The sequence below is a fragment of the Somniosus microcephalus genome, chromosome 3 (assembly GCF_052327205.1).
Source record: "Somniosus microcephalus isolate GS21.2 chromosome 3, FLI_Smic_1.0, whole genome shotgun sequence".
Lineage (NCBI taxonomy): Eukaryota > Metazoa > Chordata > Chondrichthyes > Squaliformes > Somniosidae > Somniosus > Somniosus microcephalus.
Genome location: NC_140989.1, coordinates 311,409,239 through 311,429,614, shown reverse-complemented (window position 1 = coordinate 311,429,614; position 20,376 = coordinate 311,409,239). Strand labels below are relative to the sequence as shown.

Below are 20,376 nucleotides of genomic sequence, written 5' to 3'. Positions count from 1 at the left end.
GGCAACGGCGTCAGCCACGAGGGTCAGGGTGCGCGCGCAGCAAGAGCAGGTGAGACGCGGCGTCTCTCTCTGTTCCGCGCTCAGCTCGGGCGGGCGGGGGGCGGGGCTCTCGAGAGTGCGGATCTCGGCCTTGGTGAGCGGGAAGGGTTACCCCGGCAACTGGGCCCGCCGGCTGTCTCTCAGAGCCGCAATCGGCGGACTTCAAGCCGGCTCGGCCGGGGGGGGGGGGCGGGGCTCGGAGAGCGGGGCTCTCGGGAGTGCGGGGCGAGGCGGCTGGGGCTTGGAGAGCAGGGCTCTCGGCCGGGGGGGGCGGGGCTCGGAGAGCGGGGCTCTCGGGAGTGCGGGGCGGCTGGGGCTTGGAGAGCGGGGCTCTCGGGAGTGCGGGGCGGGGCGGCTGGGGCTTCGAGAGCGGGGCTCTCGGGAGTGCGGGGCTCGGAGAGCGGGGCTCTCGGGAGTGCGGGGCGGGGCGGCGCGGCAGGGTTACCCCGGCAACCGGGCGTGGCCGTGGCCGTCTCTCAGCCTCAAGCCCTCCCCCCCCGCCCTCCTCCCCCTTCCCTTCCCTTTCCCCTTCCCTTCCCCCCCTCCCTTCCCCCCTTCCCCCCCTCCCCCCCCCCCCCTTCCCTGCCCTCCCTTCTCCCTCCCCCCTCCCTTCCCCCCTGCCCTCCCTTCCCCCCCGCCCTCCCTTCCCCCCCGCCCTCCCTTCCCCCCCCGCCCTCCCTTCCCCTCACCCGCCCTCACTTCCCCCCCACCCGCGCTCTTTCTCTCTCTCTCTTTCCCCCCTCCCGCAGTCGCGCTCTCTCTCTCTTTCTTTTCCAACAACAACATGCCCTCGAAAAAGCCTCGGCACCGCCGGGCACTTCAGCTAGTATAATTATAATTCTATCATCAATTCTGCCCAAAATGATCATATCTGCTGCTTAACCAATTAACATGCGTGTCAGCCTTTTGCATGTTATGCTAACGGTCAGCATTCAAAACCCAGTGGCCTCAGTTTACATTTCAGCATGTTTTCCAGATAACCAATCAGATCAATTGGAGGATGGGCCTTGGTGGTTTACAGTCAGGTGCACAAGAAAGTACACAGTTATTTAAGATTACATGTCCATTCCTGCAAACCAGTGGTTAATGAGGGAGGAGGTGGGGAATGTGGCTGCATTTCCCTTTTAACTCTGTTAACTTGATAGCATGAGCTGTATTATGAGTGAAGTAAGTTGCTGCAGTAAAGACTACACTGCTGGGCAGTGCAGAAGTGAGCCACGGCTACATTAACATGTAGGAACATGGGCTGACGTAGGAACATGCACTCGCTCAGCCTCTGATGCCTTTACAGGTGTGTTGCCACCTTTATACTTTTCACAGATATATATCGGTGTGTTATTGTGAATAGTGAGGCTCATGGGAGCCTACTCCCAAGCACAGTTTTCTTTAGAGTTTGTTGGGTACTTTTACCTGACGTTAATTTCTAGTGGAAGAAACTGAACTCTGTAAAGTTGTATTGAAATCTTTACAATTTGCTTATTTTCATAATTAAACTATGTGAATAAATTATTTTACCTTCATAGGCAGAATTACACTAAAATGCTGGAAATAGGGGGAGAGGCTATAACCTCAGACCTGAAAGATTAATCTTGTCCCTTCAGCACTGAGATTTCTCTTTAGAAATGTCTAATTTTAGCACTGCTTCAGCACATAGTGTTGTGTACTTTAGTCTTTTCCCATCCAGTATATAGCAAGTCACAGCAAGCCCAAATCCCAATGCACTTTTAAAATGTCATTCAAATTGTTTATGACATCAATTTTAGTGGGCTATTTAGCTTTCTTGATGCTATTTTTTAGTTTTTTAAGGTTGGCATGTAATGTAAATGGGGTAGGAATCAGTTGTTCAAAATTATTTAAACTGATTCCTTAAAACTTAAAATCTCAATTAGCTTTTTTTTTCAAATTTACATCGGGGGCGATTTACTCCGGATACTTTAGGCGCTAAAGAGCCTGAGGTGGCCATGATGGGGTCCTAAGTTGCAACGCTGGTTTAGACCGTGTTTAGTGCAAGACGCCATCTTGGTAAGAGCTGAAGCTTGCACTAGGAACTGCCGCCCGGAGGATCATTAAGGGCTAATTGACGGTTATATTGCCTGCTAGCACACATTAAAGAGGCTGCACGCCATTTTGCTGGGTAACACTTCATTTAACGATCTCTCCTATCAGCGACCAGCTGAACAGGAGTAAACAAGTCATTGTTGAGGATTTTGAGTGTTACTTATAGCTAGGGTTGCAAAATTCTGGGAATTTTTAAAAGAGGAAACTTTCCATGGGAATTTTCGGGAATTTATGGGAATTTTGAGTTTTTTTGCACACTGATGGTTTTTGTCTCTGACCCTTATATTATCTTTGTCATCACAATAGACATACTGTTCCATACAAATAAAAACAGGCTTTTAAAACTTTATTTAGGTTATAATTTTGAACTTTATTGAACCCCCGCAAAAAAGACCCATCTAAAATAAAATAAAAAAAGCGTCAGATTATTTAGCCTGTAATTTGTCCTTATTTTGTCCCTTTGAGTCTTCTAATCATGAGTCTTCTGAGTCTTCTACTCATCATTGCGCCTCCTGATTCTCTGGCTCTGACGTGTCCATTTCCTCCTCTGTGTCACTGCCTAGCTGTGTGGTGAACACTTCTGTATCTGGCTCAGTAAGTTGTAGGTTCGCCTGGATAGCCACCAGTTTCTCCACTCTCGTTAGTCAGCCTGTTGCGCACCTTTGTATGCGTATTCCCAAAAAGTGACCAGTTTCGTTCAGAGGCCGCTGATGAAGGTGGGATTTGGAGTATCACTGATGCAATGGGTGACAGGGCCTCAGATGCACAAAGTCCCTTCCACCAGGTATGTGCACTGATATGCTTGCATGATTCCCATATCCTGTCCCCGTTCCAAAGACCTTGCTTGTAGAGAACTTTGCCAGACTTCCCAGAACTTTGCCGTGAGAGGGTAGAAATCACACTAAGTGCTGTTGATCTGTTCTCCAGAAAGTATGGTCTCCCAACATGCTTTGGGTCCAGCATGTATGCTGCAGCATGAATTGGCTTGACACAAAATTCTTGACGCGTCTGTATGAATTGAACAATTGCCTTCTCCTTTGCTTTGAGCAGCAGGGATGTGGTTGGGCAATGCTGATTTGTTCTTTTAAATCAGCAAAAAGCCCGAGAACATCTGACAAGACAGCGTCATCTCCTTCAATCTGAGCAATTGCAGATGCTACTGGTGAGAGTAGTTTAAGGCTGCTAACCACTCTCTCCCAAAACACATCATCCAGCAGTATTTTCTTGATGGTGGTTTCCATATCCCCAGACTGGGATATTGCCATTTCTTACAACGACTCCTCACCCTCCAGAAGGCTGTTGTACATTATGACAACGCCACCCCATCTAGTGTTGCTGGCAGCTTCAGTGTGGTGTTCTTGTTCTTTGTCGTTTGCTTGGAGTTGTAGATTGCTGCAACTACCTGTTTTCCCCTGACATACTTAACAACTTGCTTGGCTCTCTTGTACAGCGTTTCCATGGTTCTCAACCCATGATGTCCTTGAGGAGCAGGTTGAGCCCATGAGCTGTGCACCAATAGACATAATATGAGGGTAGGCCTCCTCCATTTGAGCCCAAGCAGCCTTCATATTTGCAGCATTGTCAGTAACTACTGCAAAGACCTTTTGTGATCCAAGATCGTTGATGACCGCTTTCAGCTCATCAGCAATGTGTGTCTGTTGTCCTTCATGTCTGTGCTCTTGAAGAACACTGGAGAGGAGTGGAGACGATGTAGTTTATGATGCCCTCCCCTTGTACATTTGACCACCCATCTGAGATAACTGCAACACAGTCTGCCATCTCTATCGTTTCTTTGCGCTTTCCTTGGACTCTGTTATACTCAGCCTCCAGCAAATAAGTAGACAAAGCATGTCTGGTGGGAGGACAGTATTCAGGGCGAATAACATTGAAAAATCTCTTCCAGTACACATTGGCTGTGAGCATGAGGGGTGAGCCTGTTGCATATACAGCTCGAGCAAGGCACTCGTCTGCATTCTTCTGGCTATGGTTATCCATTGTATCAAAGAACCTTCCAAGTGGGCCAGGAGTTGCTGATGATAAGGAGCCTGATACTGAATGTGAACCATCATCTTCTTGAATGGAAGCAGAGGAACTCTGGGCTGATTGCTGTGAGCTTTGAGTGAAGTTGTTCCATTTGGATAAATGCTGCTGCATCTTTGTGGCATTCTTTACATATGGCTTTGTACAGTGTTTGCACACGTACACAGTCTTTCCATCTTTAATGCCTGGGGTAAAATGCTTCCACACATCCGACGGTAAACGTGGCATTGTTCTATGCAGAGAAATAAAGGGCATTCGTCTCTGTGTCGAACTGCGGTTGATCAGCACAATTGCAACAGGGTGAGTACATTTTGCCTGATGCTCCATGTGATGGAAGCATGACCTGTGCACACACGACGCTACATCACCAATAGAGGGAGCTAATCACTCATCCAACCAATCAGGACACATTTGTTCACAGTCACACACAAAACTTGTAATTATTAAAACAAGCCAAGTAAGAAGATAAATATACAGTATATTGATTAAGAAATTCCTTAATAATTAAGATTCCATCTCTGTTAGTAATTTTAAGAGAGGACCTGTGGGGAAAAAAAAATGAAAGAAATACAAAAAAAAAACAATATTATGCTAGCATGTGCTTTTTTGGGCAAAATTCCCAAGCGAAAATTTCCGGAAATTTCCTGGAAAACTTTCCACCCCTTCGCAACCCTACTTACAGCCATGCTCAGCTGATAGGCAGCCTAGCTGACAGGCAACGGCAAGGGCAGTGGTGCGGTAGTGGGGGAGGGAGTCGCAATGCTGGCATCGGAGAGAGACCAAAAAGTTCGTGCTCCATGATTCCCACGCTACTACCTCGGGGCCTCCCAGTGATCTGGTGCAGGACAGATCTCTGGCCATCGGAGAGCAAGCCCCTTTCAACCGAGGAGCCCAGAGCCACCATGGCAGCTGCCTGAGCACCCATTGCAGCACTTTGCCATTCCATGGAAGACGCAAGTAGTGCAGTGGAAGCTGTTTGGGCTTCCATTGAAGCACTTTGTCATTCCATGGAAGCTGCAATGACTGCATTGGAAGCTGTGACCTCAGGCGTTAGACACTACGTGATGTCGGGCTCCACAGGTCACTGGCTGGAATTGACCAGCCTCTCCACGCTGGAGAGGATGAGTTCCAGGCTCTGCGTCAAGCCATGGACCAAGTTGGAGGTGGACTCCACCATCCCCCTAGCCACGACCTGTTAGCTTTCAGGCAGGCTTGCCATTGCACCAAGCATTTGGTTTGTCGCACCCATCAGCCTTCTTCTGAAGCTTGGCCCTGCGGGGTCCTCATCTGACTCCTCTACAGCAGAACTAGTATGTGACCTTGCACCCCCGCCCCCCCCCCCCCCCAGGAAAGATGGTACCTGTGGTGTTCCGTCCACCCTCCATGGCTGCTGCCCACTAGTGCCTGGTGCATCCACTGTGAGGATCCCACTTCTAACCTGGCCTCTAAATTACGCGTGGTGCCGATCTCTGTGCTGATGCCTGTGACAGTGGTAGCCATTGACGCAGCACATTCTTCCTCACTTTCCTCTGCCTCTTCCTCCTTCTGGGGGGTGAGGAGGCTGTCGCTCATCTTGTACATGCTCTATTGGGGGGGGGGGGGTCGGGGGGCTGATGGGGCGAGGTGGATCTTGCTCCTGGAGCCTGCAATGATAAGGTTGGAAGGGTTAGGGTGCAGCGTGAGTGGCTACTCTACGAGGATGTGTGGGATGAGACCATATGGGGCTTGGGAGTGAGGATAGCTTTGGGGGATTACAGATCAGGAATCATGCATGTGTAAGGAAGCTGGAGTGGCCACATACCTCTAGGCAATATGCCCCCTGCTCTGCCTCTGGCACTCCCTTCCCAATCACAGCCAGCACTGCATCCTCAAGGGAGTAATGTCATGCAGTATGGTTGTCCTCCCCCAGTCAGGTCCTGCTGCCGCCTGTTAATGTGTTACCTTTTCCTGGAAGAGAAGGAGTGGTGATTGTGAATGAGTGTATTGACAGGTGTGCTTGTTTGTGTGGTGCCTCTCATGGTTGAAGAGCTGTGAGATGTGTCTGAGGTATGAGTAGTGCCTGTGAAGGAGACAATAGCGTGGGAGTGTGTGAATGTCAGTGTATAATTAGATGGTGGATGAAGTGTGTTGAAGTTATGATGCTGGTGGTGGTGGTGCAGTTATTGAGAAATGTGTTTGTGGGATGGGATCTTACCTTGACCACTCATGTCAAGTCATTAAATTCCTTGCAGCACTGGAGCCATGTCCTGCGGCTAGGGCTTCTGGCTGTCAGCTCCTGGCCGATCTCCTCCCACATGCTGCATTAGCTGCCTCTGAGGCCCCTACCCCCTGCGGGTAGAGGACATCTCTCCTCCTCTGTACCTCCTCCACCAGGACCTCCAGTGCCACTTCGGTGAACCTGGGTGCCCTCTCTCTAGGTCCTTGAGACATCCTTCCACACTGGCTTCTCTCCCAGTCAGCGCATTCCACAACTTCAGTGGAAGTGGGAGAGTGCAGGCTACATGTACAGCTCTCGGAAAATTGCGTCGAATACGTGCTTGAGTGCTAAACCTGCAGTTTTAAAAATTCACTCATGGGATGTGGGTGTTGCTGGCAAGGCCAGCATTTATTGCCCATTTCTAATTGCCCTTGAGAAGGTGGTTGTGAGCCGCCGCCTTAAACCTCTGTAGTCCGTATGGTGAAGGTACTCCCACAGTGTTGCTAGGTACGGAGTTCCAGGATTGTGACTCAGCGACGATGAAGGATCGGCGATATATTTTCAAGTCAGGATGGTGTGTGATTTGGAGGGGAACTTGGAGGTGGTGGTGTTCCCATGTGCTTGCTGCCATTGTTCTTCTAGGTGGAATAGGTCGCAGGTTTGGGAGGTGCTGTCGAAGAAGCTTTGGCGAGTTGCTGCAGTGCATCTTGTAGATGGTACACACCGCAGCCATGGTACGCAGGTGGTGGAGGGAGTGAATGTTTAAGGTGGTGGATGAGGTGCCAATCAAGTGGGCTGTTTTTTCCTGGATGGTGTCGAGCTTCTTGAGTGTTGTTGGAGCTGCACTCATCCAGGCAAGTGGAGAGTATTCCATCACACTCCTGGACTTGTGCCTTGTAGATGGTGGAAAGGTTTTCAGGAGTCAGGAGGTGAGACACTTGCCGCAGAATACCAAGCCTCTGACCTGTTCTTGTAGCAACAGTATTTATGTGGCTGGTCCAGTTATGTTTCTGGTCAATGGTGACCCCCCAGGTTGTTGATGGTGGGGGATTCGGCGATGGTAATGCTGTTGAATATCAAGGGTCGTTAGACTCACTCTTGTTACATAGAAAGATAGGAGCAGGAGTAGGCCATTCGGCCCTTCGAGTCTGCTCCGCCATTCAATGAGATCATGGCTGATCATCCAAATTCAGTACCCTCTCCCTGCCTTCTCCCCATATCCCTTGATCCCTTTAGCCTTAAGAAATATATCCAACTCTTGAATATATTTAATGAACTGGCCTCCACCGCCCTCTGTGGCAGAGAATTCCACAGGTTCACCACTCTCTGGGTGAAGAAATTCCTCCTCATTTCAGTCCTAAATGGCTTACCCCTTATCCTTAGACTATGACCCCTGGTTCTGGACTCCCCGGCCATCAGAAACATCCTTCCTGCATCTAGTCTGTCCAGGCCTGACAGAATTTTATAGGTTTCGATGAGATCCCCTCTCAATCTTCTAAACTCCAGTGAGTATAAGCCCAATCGACACAATCTCTCCTCGTGCGTCATTCCTGCTATCCCAGGTATCAGCCTGGTGAATCTTCGCTGCACTCCTTCCATGGCAAGAACGTCCTTCCTCAGGTAAGGCGACCAAAACTGCACACAATATTCCAGGTGCGGTCTCACCAAGGCCCTGTACAACTGTAGCCAAGACATCCTTGTTCCTGTACTCGAACCCTCTTGCTACGAAGGCCAACATACCATTTGCCTTCTTAACCGCCTGCTGCACCTGCATGCTTACCTTCATCGACTGGTGCACAAGAACACCCAGGTCTCTTTGCACTTCCCCTTCTCCCAATCTATTGCCATTCAAATAATAATCTGCCTTCCTGTTTTTGCCACCAAAGTGGATAACCTCACATTTATCCACATTATAGTGCATTTGCCATGTTTCTGCCCAATCACCCAACCTGTCCAAATCGTACTGGAGTTTCACGACATCCTCCTCACAGCATACCCTCCCACCCAGCTTTGTGTCGTCTGTTGGAGATAATCATTGCCTGGCAATTGTGTGGGGCAAATGTTACTCTCCACTTATCAGCCTAAGCTTGAATGTCGTCCAGGTCTTGCTGCATGCTGGCATGGACTGCTTCATTATCTAAGAAGTTGTGAATGGAACTGAACACTGTGCAATCATTAGCGAACATCCCCACTTCTGACCCAATGATGGAGGAAAGGTCATTGATGAAGCAGCTGATGATGGTTGGACCTAGGACACTGCCCTGAGGAACTCCTGCAGTGATGTCCTGGGGTTGAGATGATTGGCCTCCAGCAACCACAACCATCTTCCTTTGTGCTAGGTATGACTCCAGCCAGTGGAGAGTTTTGCCCCTGATTCCCATTGAGTTCAATTTTACTAGGGCTCCTTGATGTCAAGGGCAGTGTCTCTCGCCTCACCTCTGTAATTCAGTTCTTTTGTCCATGTTTGGACCAAGGCTGTAATGAGGTCTGGAGCCAAGTGGTCCTGGCGGATCCCAAACTGAGCATCAGTGAGCAGGTTATTGGTGAGTACGTGCTGCTTGATAGCACTGTTGACGACACCTTCCGTCACTTTGCTGATGATTAAGAGTAGACAGATAGGCGGAAATTGGCTGGATTGGATTTGTCCTGCTTGTTTGTGCTTTTTGTCGGTTTTCGGCACCTGCAGACACGTTTAAATCATAATCAATTAGCCTGAAAATTGCACACTTTCAAACAGGTGTTCCTTATTAGCACATTTAGTGTATGTTTTCACCCTTTGGCCAAAATAACCCCCAGTGAGTCTACAGTACAGAAAAGGGCCATTTGGCCCAACTGGTCTATGCCGCCTCTACATGAACCTCCTCCCACCCTTTTTCATCTCACCCTATCAACAAATCCTTCTATTCCTTTCTCCCTCATGTGCTTATCTAGTTTCCCCTTAATTGCATCTATGCTATTTGCCTCAACTACTCCTTTTGGTAGCGCATTCCACATTTTGACATCATCTCTGGGTAAAGACGTTTCTCCTGAATTCCCTATTGGATTTATTAGTGACTATCTTATATGTATGGCCCCTAGTTTTGGTCTCCCCAACAAGTGGAAACACTTTCTCCACGTCTATACTATCAAACCCTTTTATTATCTTAAATACCTCTATTAGATCATCCCGCAACCTTCTCTCTTCTAGAGAAAAGAGCCCCAGCCTGTTCAGCCTTTCCTGATAGTTATATAACATCTCCGCTGGCATTATCCTTGTGAATCTTTTTACACCTTCTCCAATGCCTGAACTGTGCACAGTACTCCAAGTGTGGTCTAACCAAGGTTCTATACAAGTTTAAAATGACTTCCCTGCTTTTCAATTCTAACCCTCTTGAAATGAACCCCAGTGCTTGGTTTGTATTTTTTTATTACTTCATTAACCTACATTGCTACTTTTAGTGATTTGGCTATCTGTACCCTGAGATCCCTTATCTTCTCTACCCCATTTAGACAAGTATTTTCTAAGGAGTATTTGGCCTCCTTATTCTTCCTACCAAAATGCACCACTTCACACTTATCTATATTGAAATTAATTTTCCAATTATACACCCATTCTGCAAGTTTATTAATATTGTCTTGTATTTTGTCGTGTTCTTCCTTTGTATTAACTACAGATTTGTGTTCTACTGCTTAATTACATAGTGCATTGGATTTCCCATATGCTGGATCACCATGATGGCATATTTTTGAAGTAAACTACATTCACAATGGTTGTGATAGGTTTTTAATACAAAACTAGTGAGCTTTGTCTCCTTAGATTTTGCTTACGTGAGCAATACTATCTTAAATACCTCTATTAGATAAACACTCATTGATAATATCGATTATAGTTTCTGGTTGTGCCTCAGGCGGTAATTGTATACTTTCTATTTAAGCCTATGGTATTTGTGGTATCTTGAGCTGGCCATAGATGGAGACAGACACAGGTTAACTCCGTAACATGGTTTAATCAACACTTGCACATAAAAGCTTCTGCCATGAGGCAGCAAAAACAAAGAGTACAACCAGTACAGATCAGATTTAACTCAGGAGCCCAATTGCCACAGCACCACCTGGTGGATCAGGTTACACATAACCTCCCAGGTTACTACAGTATTTGTGATTAAATTATGTTTTTTTTGTCTAGTTTTGGCTTGGTGACTGTCCCTTTGAATCCTGTCACAATATATAAGGCCCAGTGTTTTCCATTTGTGTGCTTGCTAGCCTGTGAGGTTTTCCCCAATTTCAATGGATAAGAAAATCTTGGACTGGAGAGTACACAAATGGAAAACCCTGCCCTAACAATTATCTGCAAAGATATTCAAAACCAGGACGTCCTGCTAACTGTTTTCGAGTGATATTTAAAGAACTGTACAATAGCAAAATACTGCGGATGCTGGAAATCTGAAATAACAACCGAAAATGCTGGAAACACTCAGCAGGCCAGGCAGCATCCGTGGAGAGAGAAACAGATTTATCGTTTCAGGTCTGTGACACTTCGTCAGATGAAAGGTCACAGACCTGAAACGTTAACTCTGTTTCTCTCTCCACGGATGCTGCCTGACCTGCGCGTTTCCAGCATTTTCTGTTGTTCTTTAAAGAACTGTAGTTGTTCGAAACTTTGAATCAGTTTGGCTTTCTCAGGAGTTTAAGCCAGCACCAGCTCCTGCAGTGGAAAGAAATACAAGAAAAGAAATACTGCAGATATAAAAGTATTTCCCCCCAAAAAAGCTTAGCATGAGATCACAACTTTTTGCTTTTCTTTTGAGGATCAAGATTGAAGGATTTCAGCTATAAATATATATCATTGATAGTTATTCATTTGCTCACCTTCTGTAAAATAGATTTTGCTTAATAATTAAAACTTAAACAAGACCTGGCATAGTGACAGTCTATTGCTTATCGACGTAAGCGAGAGATCTAAGGGGCACAATGGACATGATCTTCACCGCACGTCAATTACAAGAGAAATGCAGGGAACAGCACCAACCACTGTACATGGCCTTCTTTGATCTCACAAAGGCCTTCGACACTGTCAACCGTGAAGGATTATGGAGTGTCCTCCTCAAATTTGGCTGCCCTCAAAAGTTTGACACCATCCTCCGCCTGCTTCATGATGACATGCAAGCCGTGATCCTGACCAACGGTTCCACCACAGACCCAATTCACGTACGAACCGGGGTCAAACAAGGCTGTGTCATCGCACCAACGCTCTTCTCGATTTTCCTTGCTGCAATGCTCCATCTCACCCTCAGTAAGCTCCCCACTGGAGTGGAGCTAATTTACAGAACAAACGGGAAACTGTTCAACCTCCATCGCCTCCAGTCCAGATCCAAGGTCGTCCCATCCTCTGTCGTCGAATTACAGTATGCAGACGACGCTTGCGTCTGCGCTCACTTGGAGGTCGAACTCCAAACCATTGTCAACACCTTCACCGAAGCGTACGAAAGCATAGGCCTTACACTAAACATCCGTAAGACAAAGGTCCTCTACCAACCTGCCCCCGCCACACAGTACTGCCCCCCGATTATCAAAATCCACGACAAGGCCTTGGACAACGTGGACCACTTTCCATACCTCGGGAGCCTACTGTCAACAAGGGCAGACGTCGATGACGAAGTCCAACATCGCCTTCAGTGTGCCAGTGCAGCCTTCGGTCACCTGAGGAAGAGAGTGTTTGAAGACCAGGACCTCAAACCCGGCACTAAACTCATGGTCTACAGAGCAGCAGTGATACCCGCCCTGCTGTATGCCTCAGCGACATGGACCATGTACATTAGGCACCTCAAAGCACTGGAGAGGTACCACCAACGCAGCCTCTGCAAGATCCTGCCAATCCATTGGCAGGATAGGCGCACCAACGTCAGTGTTCTTGCTCAGGCCAACATCCCCAGCATCGAAGCTTTGACCACGATCAATCAGCACCGATGGACGGGTCACATTGTCCGCATGCCTGATACGAGACTCCCAAAACAAGCGCTCTACTCGGAGCTCCGGCACGGCAAGAGAGCCCCAGGTGGGCAGAGGAAACGCTTCAAGGACATCCTCAAAGCCTCCTTGAAAAAGTGTAACATCCCCACCGACACCTGGGAATCCCTGGCCCAAGACCGCACAAAGTGGAGGAGAAGCATCCGGGAAGGCGCCGAACACCTTGAGTCTCTTCGCCAGGAGCAAGCAGAAGCCAAGCGGAAGGAGCGCACGTCAACGCAAGCACCCCACCCATCCGCCCCTTCAACCACCGTCTGCCCCACCTGTGACAGAGACTGTAGGTCCCACATTGGACTCATCAGTCACCTGCAAACTCATTTTTAATGTGGAAGCAAGTCATCCTCGGTTCCGAGGGACTGCCTAAGAAGAGAAGAAACAGGACCTGGCATAGTGACAGTCTATTGCTTATCGACATAAGCGAGAGATCCTATGGAGGTTTGTGTCTTTTGAACATGTGCCTTTCTGAATGTTTTGAAAGTAGAACGAGGAAACACTAATTAAGACAAAGCCAAATAAAAATTACTACGCTGTTGTATTTCACAGACAGCAAATGATTACACAGAGCAACAGCAGCTGTAGTGTTGAAGTTCTGTGCACTGCAGCCAGCCAGTCCCTTAGCCAAGCTACTCCAGTACAGCTATGGCACTGGCATCAACCCAATAATCTGAAAGGTTACCCAAGTTTGTCCAATCACAAAAAACAGAATAAATCTAACCAGACTGATTACTACCCTATCAGTCTCTTCCCAATCATCAGTAAAGTAATGGAAGAAGCCATCAAATGACACCTACTGACCACTAACCTGCTCAGTTTGTGTTCTGCCAGAACTACTCTCCTCCAGGTCTCATCTTGATTCAGACATGGAAGCAAGAACTGAATGCCAGATAATAAGTGAGTATAGCTGACCTCACCATCAAGGCAGCATTTGTCCGAGTATAGCACCAAGGAGCAGAACTCGGGTTAATGAGTAAACCCTCCAGTGGCTGGAGTCATTCCTGAGACTAAGGATGATGGCCGTGGTTGTTGGAGGTCAATTATCGTAGCCCCAGAACATCGCTGTGGGAGTTCCTCATGGCACATTCCTTGGCCCAACCATCTTCAGCTGCACCTCCATTATAAGGTCAGGAGCGGGGCTGCTGACTGACAATTCTATGTTCAACTCCACACTCAACTCCTTCAACAATGAAACAGCCCTTGCAAGCCTATAGCTCAAATTGAACAGTATCCAGGCTTGGGCTGATAAGTGGCAGATATCATTCGTGCTACATTAGTACTGGGTAATGAACATCATGAACAAGAGAAAGTCCAGCCATCTCCACCTGACCTTCAACGACATCTTCAGGGAAACTACTGATAGGAGCTTAACTGGACTAACAATATCAAAACTGGGACTGCAGGATCAATTTTGACTTCTATCACCTGGCATTGACCCGGCAGTAACGGCCTCAAAATGGGGTTGGTAGCCTTACTGCCTCATTAAAACCAATGAAGAGGCTGGTGACATCTTATAAAGGGCCTACCGTTGAGTCCACTTTCCCATGCAAATCGGTTCACACTGGCGTGATAAATAAACAGGAAAGATGCTGCAAAAAAAAACCACCGAGTTCACTCATGTCCTTCATGGAGGGGAACCTGCAACCCCTACTTGGTCTGGCCTACATGTGAGTTCAGTCTCATACTGTGTGGTTGACTCAATGCCCTCGGGGCAACTATGGATGGGCAATGAGTGCTGCCGTGCCAGTGTTGCCCATGTCCCAAGAACAAATTAAAAAAAAAAAGTTAAGATAGTGTTCATCCTCATAATATTGTTCATATGGAAATAACATGTACTGTACATTCTACTGCAATGCAAACACTGATGTACTTTTTCATAAGAGTGGCAAGGATATTTTGCAATAATAGTATAGCAGTAGATAATTATCTCCATCTGATATTCTGCATCACTTTAAACTTTCAGGAGCAAAATAAAAAGATGACTGTTTCAGGATAACTCAAATGTAATGACTTGAGCAATTTATTTTAAATATTTCATTATATAATGAAGTAGCAGGTGATATCCGGGGTAGTTATGAGTTGTAGTTTAATTGCAGGCTTTAGCATTTAAATAACAAATATGTTCCATTTCATGGCATCACTTCTCTCATATCCAGGATTCTCAAATAGATACAGCTGTATATAGATTGTACTGTTTGTGTTTTTAGTTACTTTTTAAAATTCCTTTGAGCAGGTCACCTAAAGCAGACTTGAAAGTGTCTTTGGATGAATGTGTGGCAGCCCTGGATCTGTTTCTAAGCAACAGATTTGAAGATGCTCTGACCACGCTCCGTGCAAAGTGAGTAACATTTGACACTTTGATCAGATTATTTATCTGAATTGTTTTATAAAAGAAGCTGAAAAGTTAAGTTCCTCCGATGCCTCATATATCAGTTGAGAAGTGCACTGCCCAGTTTGTGACTCAGTCATACACACCAGGGCAACAACAGCAAAAACTTACATTTATATAGCGTAGTAAAATGTCCCAAGGTGCTTCACAGGAGCATAAGCCGCATAAGGAGATATTAGGACAGGTGACCAAAAGCTTGGCCAAAGATGTAGGTTTTAAGGAGCGTCTTAAAGGAGATGAAAGAGATGGAGCGGTGGAGAGGTTTAGGGAGGGAATTCCAGAGCCTAGGACCCAGGCAGCTGAAGACACGGCTGTCAATGGTGTGGAGCCATTAAAATCAGGGATGCACAAGAGGCCAGAATTGGAGGAGCGCAGATATCTCGTAGGGTTAAAGAAATAAAGAAAGACTTGCATTTATATAGCGCCTTTCACAACCACAGGACGTCTCAAAGTGCTTTACAGCCAATTAAGTACTTTTTGAAGTGTAGCCACTGTTGTAATGTAGGAAACGCGGCAGCCAATTTGCGCACAGCAAGCTCCCACAAACAGCAATGTGATAATGAACAGATCATAGAGTCATAACATAGAGTCATAACGGCACAGAAGGAGGCCATTTGACCCATCGAGTCAGTGCCAGCTCTCTGTAGAGCAACCCAGTCAGTCCCATTCCCCCGTAGCCATGCAAGTTTATTTCCCTCAAGTGCCTATCCAGTCTCCCCTTGAAAACATTGAGTGTCTCCACTTCAACCACTTCCATCGGCAGCGAATTCCAAGTCATCACCACTCGCTGTGTAAAAAAGTTTTTCCTCACATCCCCTCTGTATCTTTTGCCCAAAACCTTAAATCTGTGTCCCCTAGTTCTTGTACCATCAACTAGTGGGAACAGCCTTTCCCCGTCTAGCCTGTCCAAACCCGTCATAATCTTGTACACCTCTATCAAATCACCCCTCAACCTCCTTTGCTCTAATGCAAACAAATCCAGCTTCTCCAACCTGTCCTTGTAGCTAAGATCCCCCATCCCCAGAACCATTCTGGTAAGTCTCCTCTGCACCCTCTGAAGGGCCTTCACGTCCTTCCTAAAGTGTGGTGACCAGAACTGGACGCAATACTCCAGTTGTGGCCTAACCAGTGCTTTATAAAGGTTCAGCATAACTTCTACTTTTGTACTCAGTACCTCTATTTATGAAGCCCAAGATCCCATATGCTTTGTTAACCATTCTCTCAATATGTCCCGCCACCTTCAGGGACCTAGGCACATTAACTCCCAGGTCCTTCTGTCACTGCACACTCTTTAAAACTGTGCCATTAAGTGCATATTGCCTCTGTCTGTTTCTTCTGCCAAAATGCATCACCTCACAATTCTCTGTGTTAAATTCCATCTGCCACTTGTCTGCCCATTCTGCTAGCCTTTCTATGCCTTGTTGCAGTCGATTGGTATCATCCTCACTGTTTGCCACACCCCCAAGTTTGGTATCATCGGCAAATTTAGAAATTTTACTCTGTATTCCAATATCCAGGTCATTTATCAAAAAAAGCAGTGGCCCTAGCACTGACCCTTGGGGAACACCACTGTCTACCATCCTCCAGTCTGAAAAACAGCCATTTACCACAACTCACTGTTTTCTGTCCTTAAGCCAATTCCTTATCCAAGCTACCATTGATCCACCTATTCCATGAGCCTCAGTTTTGTTAACCAGCCTTCTATGTGGTACTTTCTCAAACGCCTTCCGAAAATCCATGCAGACAACTTCCATTGCATTCCCTTCATCAATCCTCTCTGTTACTTCATCAAAAAATTCAATTAGATTAGTCAAACATGATCTGCCTTTTACAAATCTGTGTTGGCTCTCCTTAATTAGCTTAAACCTCTCCAAGTGCGTGTTAATTTTTTCCTTGATTATTGTTTCTAAAACTTTACCCACCACTGATGTTAAACTGACCAGCCTGTAGTTAGTAGGATTGCCCTTACACCCTTTCTTGAACAATGGTGTCACATTTGCCACTTTTCAATCCTCAGGCACCTCCCCCGCATCTAGGGAAGATTGGAAAATTATGGCAAGCCCTTCCGCTATCTCCTCCCCCAATTCCCTTAATAACCTGAGATGCAAACCATCTGGACCAGGCGACTTGTCCACTCTAAGCATACCCGGCCTTTCTAGTACACCCTGTCTATCAATTTTTACCCCTTCCATTGCTTCTACCTTTTCCACTTCTACTGATATTTTGTCAGCATCCACCTCCTTAGTAAACACCGATACAAAGTACTCGTTGAATATTCTAACCTTGCCCTGCGCCTCTAAGCATATATCACCTTCTTTGTCCCTAATAGGCCCCACCCCGCCTCTTACTACCCGCTTACTGTTTACATGCTGGTAGAAGATTTTTGGGTTCCCTTTTATGTTAACCGCCATTCTACTCTCATATTCTCTCTTTGCCAATCTTATTTTCATCTTCACGTCCCCTCTCAACTTATTGTATTTGGTCTGGTTCTCCCTTGAAGAATTCACCTGACATGCATCATACACCCTCTTTTTTTTGTTTCATCATCTTCTCTATCTCCCTCGTCATCCAAGGAGCCCTTGCTTTGGTTCCCTTACCCTTCCTTCTTGTTGGAATGCACCTAGCCTGCACTTTGAACATCTCCTCCATAAAGATCACCCATTGTTCCGTTACAGCTTTTCCTGTCAGTCTTTGGTTCCATTTTACTCTGGCTAGATCCTTTTGCATCCCATTGAAGTTAGTCTTATTCCAGTTTAGCAGTTCTACTCTAGATTATTCCTTGCTCCTCTCCATCGCTAATCTAAATCTTATGATACGATGATCACTTGTACCCAAGTGTTCTCCCACAGACACTTGGTTGACCTGGCCTACCTCATTCCCCAGCACCAGATCCAGCAATGCCTCCTTCCTAGTTGGGCCGAGAATATACTTGTCAAGGAAATTCTCCTGAACACACTTGAGAAATTCCTCCCCCTCCTTTCCCTTTACCCTAGTATTATCCCAATCGATATTTGGGTATTTAACGTCCCCCAATATGACCACTCTATAGCTCTTGCATATCTCTGCGATTTCCCTGCAGATTTGCTCCTCTCACTATTTGGAGGCCTATAGAATACCCCCAATAGTGTGATCATACACTTTTTGCTCCTGAACTGTAACCAAATGGATTCTGTCCTTGTCCCCGCAAGAACATCCTCCCTTTCCAACACTACAATGTCTTCCTTAATCAGCACTGCCACCCACCTCTCTTTTTTCCTTCCCTATCTTTTCTGAACACCTTGTACCCTTGAATATTAAGTGCCCAGTCCTCACCGTTTTTAAGCCACGTTTCCGTTATTGCCACAACGTCATTTTGCCACACTGCTAATTGTGCTTGTAGTTCACCAACCTTATTCACCACACAAGGGGCCGAATGGCCGACTCCTGCTCCTATCTTCTATGTTTTTATTTCCCTTAGCAGAGAGGTTAATAACCAGGGAGCATAGATTTAAAGTAATTGATAGAAGGATTAGAGGGGAGTTGTGAAATTTTTTCACCCAGAGGGTGGTGGGGGGTCTGGAACACACTGTCTGAAAGGGTGGTAGAGGCAGAAACCCCCATCAGATTTAAAAAGTACTTGGATATGCTCTTGAAGTGCCATAACCTTCAAGGCTATGGACCAAGAGCTGGAAAGTGGGATTAGGCTGGATAAACAACAAAAAATGCTGGAAAAACTCAGCAGGCCAGGCAACATCCGTGGAGAGAAAATAGAGTCAACGTTTCAGGTCAAAACTCTTTGTCAAGACTGAAGAAGCACAGGAAATGAAATAGATTAAAAGGCCAATATGGGGGCTGGGAGAGAACAAAAGAGAAGTGAAGAGACATTAAGAGGTATTCAAAACGAGACGAGATGGTGATAGGACTAGTGGAGACAAAAGATGGCTCTAGATTAGGTGTGAAATGCGCTGGCAAAATGGGAGACAGCTGCCATGTGGGAGAGAAAAAAAAAGGGGGGGAAAGGGCCAAAACAAAGGTGTAGATAAAAAATATAAGTAAAAATGTGATAGGGGCCGAGGTTATGATCTGAAATTGTTGAACTCGATATTGAGTCCGGAAGGCTGTAAAGTGCCTAATCGGAAGATGAAGTGCTGTTCCTAGAGCTTACGCTGAGCTTCCGTGGAACAATGCAAGAGCCCAAGTACACTGAGGTCTGAGTGGGAATGGGGTGGTGAATTAAAATGACAGGCGACCGGAAGCTCGGGGTCATCCTTACGGACTGAACGGAGGTGTTCCGCAAAGCGGTCACCCAATCTGCGTTTGGTCTCCCAAATGTAGAGGAGACCACATCGTGAGCAGCGAATACAGTATACTAAATTGCAAGAAGTACAAGTAAATCGCTGTTTCACCTGGAAGGGGTGTTTGGGGCCCTGGACAGTGGGAAGGGGGGAGGTATAAGGGCAGGTGTTGCATCTCCTGCGCTTGCACGGGAAGGTGCCAGGGGAAGGGGTGCTGGGGGTGATAGAGGAGTGGACTAGGGTGTCTCGGAGGGAGCAGTCCCTACGGAATGCTGAGAGGGGAGGGGAAGATGCGTTTGGTGGTGGGATCACTTTGGAGGTGGCGGAAATGGCGGAGGATGATCTGTTGAATGTGGAGGCTGGTGGGGTGAAAGGTGAGGACAAGGGGAACCCTGTCGTGGTTCCGGGAGGGAGGGGCAGGGATGAGGGCAGAAGTGCGGGAGATAGAACGAACACGGTCGAGGGCCGTGTCAACCACGGTAGAGGGGAATCCTCGGTTGAGGAAAAAGGAAGACATGTCGGAAGCACTGGTGTGGAAGGTGGCATCGTCGGAGCAGATGCGGCGGCGACGGAGAAACTGGGAGAATGGAATAGAGTCCTTATAGGAGGCGGGGTTGGAGGAAGTGTAGTCCAGGTAGCTGTGGGAGTCAGTGGGCTTGTAGTGAATGTTGGTCAATAACCTAGCCCCAGAGATGGAAACGGAGAAGTCGAGGAAGGGAAGGGAAGAGTCAGAGATGGACCATGTGAAGGTGAGGGAAGGGTAGAAATTGGAGGCAAAGTGAATGAAATTGCCTAGTTCAGGGCGAGAGCAGGAAATGGCCCCGATACAGTCATCAATGTGGATAGCTCTTTTTCGACCGGCGCAGACACGATGGGCTGAATGGCCTCCACCTGTGCCTTAAATGTCTATGATTCTATAATTCTTAAGGGAAGTTTGGCTTGGTGAGCATGGGATAGGGAGGGAAGCAACAGGGGCAGCTGAATGGATGGTGTGAGGCATATATGCTCAGTAGAATTCATTATATAGCTGGGGGACCATTTGTGACCTGATTCTTTTTCACTTGTGGCTCTCGGCATGAGCTTCTGGTTTTCATTTTCTGGCCTGCTCAGCCATGGGATGCAGTCCCACTTGGGATTCAGGTCTGTTCCCTCCATTTTTCTTGCTCTTTAAAAGAAAATAATAACGTTTCAAAAAGACAGACAAAATGGAAAAGGAGGTGGGTGGTAGCCCTGATGATAAAGGAAGGCATAAGGACAGTAGAGAGGAAGGATCTTGGCTTGGAAGAGCAGGAAGTAGAATCAGTATGGGTAGAGATAAGAAATAACAAGGAGCAAAATACACTGATTGGAGTAGTTTATAGGTCCCCTAACTAGCTATA

General features: G+C 46.9%; 2 protein-coding genes across 2 annotated transcripts in view; one reads left to right on the top strand and one right to left on the bottom strand.

Annotated features, from left to right (window-relative positions):
• Positions 1–20,376, bottom strand: part of rnf11b (ring finger protein 11b) — a 186,318-nt gene that overhangs the window by 6,855 nt on the left and 159,087 nt on the right. The gene's annotated exons all lie outside the window — the stretch shown is intronic.
• ttc39a (tetratricopeptide repeat domain 39A) overlaps positions 1–20,376 on the top strand; it is a 126,384-nt gene that overhangs the window by 18,943 nt on the left and 87,065 nt on the right. Inside the window, exon 2 of the mRNA XM_085982908.1 lies at positions 14,568–14,672. Within this exon, the coding sequence (XP_085839034.1) occupies positions 14,568–14,672 (105 nt within the window). The remainder of the gene's footprint in view (positions 1–14,567; positions 14,673–20,376) is intronic.